The sequence below is a fragment of the Cyprinus carpio genome, chromosome B16 (assembly GCF_018340385.1).
Source record: "Cyprinus carpio isolate SPL01 chromosome B16, ASM1834038v1, whole genome shotgun sequence".
In the NCBI taxonomy this organism is placed as follows: domain Eukaryota; kingdom Metazoa; phylum Chordata; class Actinopteri; order Cypriniformes; family Cyprinidae; genus Cyprinus; species Cyprinus carpio.
The window spans coordinates 14,311,041-14,321,599 of NC_056612.1; the positions used below are offsets into that span (position 1 = coordinate 14,311,041).

General features: G+C 36.9%; 1 protein-coding gene across 3 annotated transcripts in view; it reads left to right on the plus strand.

Annotated features, from left to right (window-relative positions):
- The window catches only part of LOC109067432 (small conductance calcium-activated potassium channel protein 3-like), a 64,067-nt gene extending 53,597 nt beyond the window's left edge, over positions 1 to 10,470 (plus strand). For all 3 annotated transcript variants that reach the window (XM_042740930.1, XM_042740932.1, XM_042740931.1), the window contains 3 exons: positions 4,333 to 4,460; positions 6,992 to 7,061; positions 9,113 to 10,470. In XM_042740930.1, coding sequence (XP_042596864.1) covers positions 4,333 to 4,460; positions 6,992 to 7,061; positions 9,113 to 9,451 — 537 coding nt within the window. In that variant the 3' untranslated portion in view covers positions 9,452 to 10,470. The remainder of the gene's footprint in view (positions 1 to 4,332; positions 4,461 to 6,991; positions 7,062 to 9,112) is intronic.
- Positions 10,471 to 10,559: the final 89 nt, after the last annotated feature.

Genomic DNA, 10,559 nt, shown 5'->3' on the forward strand with positions numbered 1-10,559 from the left:
TACCATGGTGAAAAATAAATACTAAATAAATAAATACTAAAATGTATCTGAAATACATTTATTTCATGTCAAGTATACTACAAATACATTTACATATTTTTGTACTTAATAAAAATACCCTGCAATTGTACTTTTGGTATACTAAACTGGAATACGTAAAGTCTGCTAAATTGTAACAAATAATTTTGTGCTTAATTCACTTTAATTGTGCGGACCAAGTCCAACTAAAGATACACTGAAGTATATTTGAAGTATATCAGTAAGTCTTGAGAGTTATGTCAGTAAATATGTTATTATATTTGAACTATACTTAGTATGATCTTTTTACCAGGGTAATCAAAATTGCAAAATCCATAATGCTTTAAATATCTGTCCAGTCTTTAATCTAAGGTGTGATGAATGAACAAGTGATACAGTGCCAATTCGGAGAGTAGGTCAGAGATTATGATCGATAATAGAGTGAAATAACTCCATTAACTCTACTGTAAAAGTGTAGTGCATATCCTGTATGTTTAATTTTTTCTTGGAGCAATGTTCTATGATTGAATTGGCAGTTGTAGATTGAGGTGAGCTGGTCTGGCAGCTGCTGTAATGGTAAGGCTTCAATTTACCACATAGTCAACAATGATGGCCCGGACTTCATTAAAGTTCCCTGCCCTCTGCCTCTTTCTGTCTGACGTCCACTTGCAACTGCTTTAACCTCTCTGACAGTCTCTCTCTTGGTCTCTTGTCTCTGATTGATTGTACTGTACCTACAGTAGTAGTAATTGCCAAGTGACAAATCATACAGTAATACAGTATGAAGGGGTCATTATGGTTGATTAAGATGTTGACTCTCAAATACACATAATAATCAATCAAACCTGTTGAAACTGTTGGTGGAGCAAATGGTTTGTTGATTAACTCTTTTAGTTTCGATTAAATGGGTGGTTCTCAACCAGGGGCCATCAGCAAACTTCCAAAAGGGCCTCAAAATGAAAATTATTTTAAATAAGACAAAACAAACATTAAAATTGGCTAAATCGACCAAACATTTTGTTCTTTTCCATCATGATTTTGGGAAACATGGATATGTAAGGTAGCCTAATTTTTAAAATGTGATTTTAGAAGAAAAGTCATGACAAAAAGTGCATTTTTATAAGAATATAATTTTTTCTAGTTATGTCGAGCTCTGAAATATTTTATCATGTAGGTAAATATTTGATAATTTTAAAAACAAAATCATTTTTTTATCTTTATCCTTACTCTTCTTTCAGTAAAGGCTGATTTATACTTCTGCGTCTGACCTATGCCATAGCTTTTACGCCATAGGCTATGCGTCAGTTTTCATTTATACTTCTGTATCGTTGTCCGAGTCGACGTGCAGTACACATGCAAACCACTAGGATGCAGTGTCCACAGGCATGTTGCTGGTGTAACCTACAGTACCACGGAAAAAGCAGAAGAAGAAGCGACTCGTCTGAAACGCATTATATAGTCGTGACAGGGGCAAATAAATATCAAATCATTATATCATTATTTAAAACTACAAAAAGGAGACAACAACGGAACAGTAGAAGATGGCATTCTTTCAATCTCCACAAGGACTTGTACCACGGCAGATCAACATTGTTGGTCGCAGACAACTAGTGATATATAATGCTATGTAGTAAATTAAATGATAAGACACTTGTTCTTTGCTTTGTTTTATTTTATATAAGAAGGTGTAACATAAAAATATATTAAAATGCACATACACACACACAAAACTCAAGTACATACGGAGGGAGGGGTTCTAGCAGACCAATCACAGTGCTTGTGGTCCACGTAGAATTGACGCGCTGTTAGATTTTTGGAGAGGTGCACGTCAGGCTACGCCGTACAACACATAGCCTATGACATAACTACGGCGTAGGTTCGATGAAGAAGTATAAATTGGGCTTAAATCACAAATATCTGGAAAAGTCTTGGGGCCTTTGAATATTGTTGTAGAATATTGTTAGAGCCCAAAAATTGAGAATCACTTTATTAAATAATGGTCAGATGTTTTAAAATGACAAGCAAATAAAACAATATCATGGGTAATGCAATTTTTAAGCGAAATGTGTTTTTAAAATAAATTGTAATTAGAACTTAAAATTTTGAAAATTTACCAACTGTGAAAAAAATATATATATTTTTTTATTTAATGCATTTTAAATAAGTTTTATGCATTCTTTAAGATTTTAATATATGTGGGGAATGAAATAGACTGTCAAATAAACTTTTTGTTGGTATATCTGGGCTATACCATCAATTTGCATGATGATTTTTCCTGAAATATGATTTTTATGCGCATGTCCAGATTCCAGAAAACTCCACTTACAGACTGCCAAGAGTATCCCTGCCTAAATTATATCTGGTATCATCTTTCTCCCTCTCTCATTCTCTAACTTGCCCTGTCTCTTTTCATAAATGAGACCTGCATTGAGGTTGGGCCAGAGCTCCTACTTTTGTATTATTAAATACACTGACCACTATTAATTAATCGGAGTTGCGCAGTGCTAAATCCAGACACAGTGAAAAAATAATAAAGGAAGCCTGGTGCTGCCCTATGGGTGGAGGAATACTGTCACATCAGGAGCTTATTAAAAGCAGGAAGGTTCCATCGTCCCTCCGTTGCCCACCGAGGATGTAATTGTTCTTTTCTCCGAAGCGGCACCCCTTTGAAGTCTCCTCATTCATTTTTCTTCAACAGATTTTCTTTTTCAATTTTGTCCTTTATTTGCTCTCCCTCTTCATTTTCTGGTGACATATGTGAGATTTAGAGAGCTTCCGTTGCTTCAGGACATCACAAACAAATCTTTCAATGCACAAGGAGGTCTTCAAGGGAAAGAGCCTGGAGTTAAAAATGCTGTAATATATGAACCTCAAAACCAGGGCTTGAAAACAAAAAAACTAATTCAGTCGGTTCACTCCAAGGAGAATCGATATTTTGACATTTCTGTTCCTGCGTTCCTCTGGATTTTTACCGTTCCGAAACCGGTTCGAGTAATAAGAAATACCGGTTAATAACATTATTTTTTTAAAACAATTTTCTTTGCCTGTAACAGGCTAATAATAATAATAATAATAATAATAATAATAATAATAATAAATAATAAAGTACAGCATTTTCTTAACTCAAAAAGAAAAAGAAAGAAAAAAATCTGGTATCTTAACCTACTCTGCTTAGTCATGGCCAATACAGCATCATCCTGTCTAGATTTTTTTTTTTTTTAGAATTTATTTTATTTTATTTTTATGGCTAAACTATTATGTGTAAATAAATATGTAATATTTCTAAAATAATAATTTCTGACATATATTCATAAACACATTTTATAGGTTTTAAAGATATTGGAAACTCTCACATAAGTCATCATCTTAATTAGAATATATTACTTTTCGTTGGTTGGTCACATATGGTTTAACTGTTAAAGTTCAGATATTTTAATCAATTTGAGGCTCAAATTGACCTTTTGCGACCAATCATAATGCTGAATCTGCCATCTTGCCTGACAAATAAATTAGACAGGAGAGTAGATTAACTTCGATGGACTTAAACTTGAAAAAAATGTTGTCTTTCCGCAGTTGAAATAAAATACATTCTGATGTTCATTCATGTTTATTTTGTGCTTTAAGTAAATTTGAAAAGACGATCAGTTTACATGCTGCTTGAACTGAGGTAATACAGTGATCTGTCACAACACATTAAAGAGCCACAAAATGGTATTTATTGTTTGAATTTATTAAAAAATTTGAAAGCTGAAACTTTGTTTCATTCCAAAAGTAACCTGCTCTTTCCTGTCTGTCGGCATGTTGTCAGTTTCCTCTTTGCTCCACGATGTATTTTTTACTGCGTGAGAACATGATGTGTAGTGTGAGAGTGGCTTGTCAAAGATAACAACAGTAACTAAGGTGGGCAGGTTTTTGCAAAGGGTCAATTGGATCCAAAAATCCACATGATTGCAACCCCATGCAATTCAATTGGAAATGATGAATGTCAGAATGGAAGAAGCGGCTTTGCTTTTGTCCTTCAAAACTTCACCAAAAAGATATAAAGATATCTTGTAATAGCTTTAGAGTTGACCCTCTTTTATTGGACATTGCTGGTCTGGGGCCAAAATAGTGAATTTACCGGATGACAGAATTATGCTCTACAAAATCTGTTGTCAGATCACTCTGGAATATCTCCCAAGAGGACCTTTAATTTGGCAGACGTTTGGGGTTGTGTGCATGTATTGGCAAAGCAGAGCTTATGCTTGTGATTGCTTTCTCCTGAAATGCTTTTCCTGTTGCTAATATTGTTGTTATGGTGACATGTCCCCTCAGATAAAGAACGCAGCGGCGAATGTTCTACGAGAGACTTGGCTGATATACAAGCACACCAAGCTGATGAAGAAAATCGACCACTCCCGCGTACGCAAGCATCAGAGGAAGTTCCTCCAAGCCATTCACCAGTGAGAAAAACAACCTCCCATTACAGACACACAACTTTTCACAACAAATTTACTCGAACGCTCATCTATGCACTTTATATTCTCACATTGATCGCACAGATAGACCAATAAACAACAAAAATGCTAAGTGAGCTTTAGCAGTGTAAGCTAAAACCACACAAAAAGCATTTGAAGTGCTTTGCATTTGGGCTGAGTGGTAGTTGGCATCTCTGACCTGCCCACGGATATGGTATCTGAGAAAAAACAAGACAAATATCTTCCCAAACTGAAGGCATCTGACGGTGGCAGCTTTTTCCAATAAAGGTTAGCTGTGCGTGCTAAGCTTCATCAGCTTTTTCATTTACATTCAAGTGTGGTGATGGTTTTTTCTACCATTCTCTTCAGACCTGTTTTTGGGATTACATCTTGAACTGTGAAATTTTACCTTGAGATTTATGATGTAATTCAGGTTTTTTGTATCATGCAAATACCAAATTCATGATATTTTTATGCTTTATATTCTTATCAGGAGAATTTGGTCCCACAGATCATACATGTAGCACCCATTCCCTTATGAAAATTAACCATGGTTTACTACAAATAAAACCAAAAAAAATTGTAAATGGTAACCACAAATTAACCATGGTTTTGCTACATTAACCATAGTTTAACCATGGTATTTGTAGTAGTGATTATACAAATGCTAATCAATATGCCAAAAAAACCATGGTTACTACACTTTTACTGCAAACAAACAATAACTATAACAAAAAAGTTTGAATAATCGTTAATAAAAACATTCAATCAGAATCCACCTGACTTTAAAGAGCTTGAACATTTAAAGTGGCAGCCTGCAGTGTGCACTTATTATAAACACAATGTTATTGTCCATTGCTATACTGATTGAAAAGGGATAGTTCACCCAAAAATTCTCGCATTAATTACTCACCATCATGTCGTACCAAACCCGTAAGACGTTTGTTCATCTCCTTCCACAGAAATAGTCAATGGGCTCTGATTGGTTAGCTAGCCCAGTGTGTTGTGATTGGCTAAACCCCCTCTAGTGCGCGTCTAAAGGTCCCGCCCCTCACCTCAGTGGCATGTGCTCCGATTGTATTGTAAACAACAGCGTCAGTATTATCAGTTTGAGCCCGATTGAGAAGCAAAGGATATTATTTAAGAGGATCTTGCAGAACCTGTGCAAGCACGGCTTTTAATGGTAGGCCTATGTTTTTTGTTTGTTGTTGTCTCATACCTTTAGATATGCTGTTGTAAATGCTACTGCTTATGTTAGCTTTTAATATACGGTTTTATCCTGATTAAAGTTTAAATACAGTATGGCAACTGCATGCGCGTCCATGTTTAACACTTCTCATAGCTATGTGAAAATAAGTGTATAATTGGAACAGTTCATGGTTGAAGCTGAATGAGAGAGAGAGAGAGAGAGAGAGAGAGAGAGAGAGAGAGAGAGAGAGAGAGATGCAGAGCAGGGGATGCGAGGAACAGTATTAAGAACCGCTGCTTTAGAACATTGATTTTGAAACTTGTGAATCCATTAGAATCGTTAGGAGACAGAATTACATTTCATATATGAATAGATTTTTACGTGCACCTCTAGTTTTCTCTTCCTCTTCTCTAAAGCAGCACAGCATTTGCTGCCTTTTCTCAAGGGCAGGGTTTATCTGGGTTTGTTACATCACTAACCTGGGAAGTAACTTGTTGTTGTAGTCCCTATGAGCTGTTTTTGTAGGCATTAAACTGCCTGATAGAGATAGTTCCAATAGAGATAGTTCACCCAAAATTATAATTCTGTCATCATTTACTCACCCTCATGTTGTCCCAAATGTTTTATTTTTGGGTGAACTTTCCCTTTAAGACCAAACAGAAGCCTCTGTGAAGCGGGTTGCTTTGGTTTTAGCCTGGTCGATTAAGCAAGCACTAATGCTAATATGGCTAGAGCTAGCTTCATACATTAATGTTATGTATTGATATAGCTGAGCAAATATTACATCACCTTATTAATATTCATAAGTCCATCCAATTTGGTAATAACATGTCCCTCTGTTTTACACTACTATAGTAACTAATTATGATTGTTCGTTTGGCTACACTGACTGCTGTATCAGCTTCTTTGACTGTTAGCTTGCTGATGCTAATGCTATCCTCTGTGTGGGTGCCCACCGCACCACACACATACTCATCATTTGAAGAACTCTAATCCTCCTGTCACTGTTTTGTTGTGGCCCTGTCCGCCAATTTTAAGGGCTCCTTTCAAAGCGAAGCCTTTCTTTTAAAGAAATCCCACACTTGTGGAATCCTTTTAGTCTAATGCTTTTAGGATTTACGCCATAATTGCATATTTATCTTGGGGGATTCTCATCAACAACAAACAAATAAAGAAAACAAGATGATTAAGTTAATTAGCTATTTGAGGTTTACAATCGAGGGCCGTTGGTGCTCGAGAGATTAGAGGGAGGTCTAATGGGTTGTGTGTGTGTGTGTGTGTGTGTGTGTGTGTGTGTGTGTGTGTGTGTGTGTGATGCATTTTTTAGATTACGAAGTGTTAAAATGGAGCAGAGAAAACTCAGTGATCAAGCCAATACTCTGGTGGACTTATCAAAGGTAAGACTACTATACATGCACACACATCAACACAAATCGCAGACATGGTTGCACATCAGAGCCCACGCATATGCACGTTACATCTGTTAGGAAACAGTAAGACACCCACACACACTTTCAATGACATTGTGTTCCCTTCCCTGCAATTTTACCATGCCCACATACACACACACTTTATAATGCCCAAGGCTGCAAGCACATCGACTGCAATACATGTATAATGCCCGGTGACACACACATACCTTTGCTTTCCCAAATATATCTCAGCAATCAACTGTTTCCATGCTGACCCGTTTGTTTCTGTGGCTTTGTGTCTCCTAGCAACCTGAACAAGTGTTAAAGCAGGGATGACAGTGGGAGCGAGGAGACGGGGAGAGGGTGGGAGGGGAGAGAGACAGGAAGCTGAAGAATGACAGAAAATGTGTGCAATTCAATATATTTTTCATGATGGGTGTGTGTTTGTTTAGGCATGTTTTCTGAATGTATCTAGTGTTTTATTTCTTTTTTGTGCTTTTTCCTGAAAGAGTGCGAGTTGTGTGTTCCTAGACTTGCAGCATTTTCTTTTTAGATATTTGAAGATGTAGTACAGTCTACATGTCGTGAGTCGGGCTTTAGTTTTCTTGTGCGTGCTTTGTATGAGCCTCAATTCATTTGGGTTACTCAAGGTACATTTTATTACATGCTCTCTCTGCCCACTTTTGAAGCTTTTCTTTTATATAAATGTTCTTTATTTAACAAAACTTCACAGCAAAAATCTTTTTCTTAGGATTTTGCCTTCCCATTAATAATATGTAAAGATCCATGAAGCAAGATAAATTTATTTGAGACATTTGAGAAAACAAGTGTTAATATCTTATGCAAATTTGCTTCTCATGTTTCTTGACTGACTGGGTTTTTTTTTTTTTTGAGCATAAACCTCACTAAATTTTAATATAGCCATGCTTGAAGCTAAAATATTTGCCAGTGGTGCAAGAAAAATAAACTTCATTCAAGATATGTTCTTTGGTAACAAGTAATATGGTTTCAAAATAGTTCCTTCTCAAGTAACTTTATCTAAAATTTGAACTTTTTAAAAATACTTTTATTGTAAAAACAATCCAAAAATAGTCTTTAAGACTACTCTAAGTTATTTACAGTACCAGTTCTTCTTACCAAGAGGACCATTTTACTGCTCAGCCAGTACCCTTTCTATGCTTTGGAGACTTGTTGGAGATCTTAGTTACATTTCATTGAAGTATCATCTTTGTTTCAGATGTTTGTCTTGGACGTTCTGAGAATAAACAAAAAGAGACTATTGACATACTATAACTATAAATTGAATATGGATTGCATAGTTGATGATTTCACACTTTGATGATTTCTCATTGAGAACCTCAAAAGGAAAAGCAAGGAGATTACTGGAGTATCTTTCTCATATGAAAAATTGAAGAAGCTGTAGACTCTCAATTCAATCTCTGTTTAATTTTATTTGGCTGTCTAGCCAAAGGAGCTGAGATATTAAAGTCAAGATGAGATCCAAATGGACCATATTTACGTAATGCACATTCTTGGTCCTATTACGAATAGTGCATCATGCATGTAAAAAAATGTTGCCATCCTAATCTTTCATCAGAATATAATAACTTACTCTTCCTCTGCCTTTCTTGTCACTATTGAATATTGCTAACCAACACCCAAAGCTACTTGTTTAAGCGAGCTCCATAATGGCACATACCGCCCACTGTTCGCAACCCAATCATTTTCTGATAGATAATTCCCATCAAGTCCCATCCAATACTTTTTATTAGTGAAAATCCCGTTTTCTTTAGAAACATCACATTAAAAAGCAAATGGATTGTGAACACCATGTTGACTTTAAAGAGATCTCATTTGAGATGTTTAATTTCCTCCAGGTATTTATTGCTCCATTTATTATCTCTGCTCTTTCTATTTAATCTTTCTTCTGTTCTTGTACAGTACTCCTTTTCTCTTTCTTTGACTGCTCTGAATCCCTCGCTTTACTTTACCACAGTATTTCTGTCTAACTCCACTCTCATTCTCTCTCCACATAGATGCAGAGCGTCATGTATGAGCTGATGTCTGAGCTGAACGACCGCAGTGAGGATCTGGAGAGACAGATGTTAAGTCTGGAGCAGCGGGTGGAGCAGCTGACGGCTGGCTTTAACGTTCTGCCCGCTCATTTATTGGCCACGCTTAGCGCCCAGCACACCGCGCTCGTTCAACTGCTGCGTGAGCGTGATGCCAAGGTCCTGAGCCCCACTGCGCCCTCTGCACTCTCACCCACCGCTGCCAGCCTGCCTATAGCCAACCCCTCCTCCGGCTCCGGCTCTGTCCCCGTCCCGACTCAGCCCACCAAGGACAGTCCCAACACCAGCAGCTCCAGCTGCTGAGATGCTGGTGCGGGAAGTTCCCTCCGGGGCGGAGAGATGGATGATTATTCAAAACGAAGAGATGACCATACACACACATTCACATACAATGCACTGTAACTACGAGCATTACGCAGCTTAACATCACAGAATATCATGATGGAGACGCCAACATTTGCACAAAAACCCTATGACGAAACTGCCATATTCCACGTAGTCCACAGGACGAACGTACTTTACTGTAACCATGAATGTATACATTTTAGAAGACACTGACTCAGACATGTTAACATGCATGGACACTCACTCACACTCACACACACACACACACTTTTTCTGATTCTGATCTTTGCTACCAAAGTGCTCTGTTTATAGTTGACTGAAATGGACTGAGGTGTTTATTGCAAAGCAAGGAACTGGGGTGGTTGGTATTAGTGAGAGTATAAATAATCAACAGCTGAGAATGTTATGAAATCTGGATGGCACTTTTTACAGTCTGCAAGAGACTAACAGCCATTTGAGCAAAGCATTATTTCGAAGAGAGACCCTGAAGTCAGTCGATACATTATAAAAACCACCCCATCAAGGTGGAACAGCTGCTCACACGGAAATAACTGTAGAATGAGTGATTATAGTCATTTTCTTAGTGGAATTGCTTCTAATGGTGTTGGAATAAGAGACTATTTTACTTCTGACCCCGTTTCAATGGAGAGACCATTTGGAAAACTGACTAATAGGGACATCCTGTGGCCGGAATACTGAATTACATCCGCTTGGAATATTGTACAGTTATGCTATTACTGAAACTTAGCTTTGTATCGCTCAGTTTTTTACCATTAATAATTACTAACGCAGTTATAGCTCATATTTATTATAATTATACGATAGCATTCTTCTCATTCGTCATGAAAATTATGATTGCTGTATAAAAACGATTTTATTAATATTAATTATAGATGAGGGAGGTGCCGTTTGAGGTTGAAATTATTTTGTAATTTTATTTTACCAGAGAGAATTAATAAAGTATATATCTATACATGACTGTGTCTGTGTGTGTGCGTGTCATTGTGTGACTGACAAGACAATAGAAGTCTGTGTAAATGGTGCAGTGCAGCCTTAAACGCTTGTA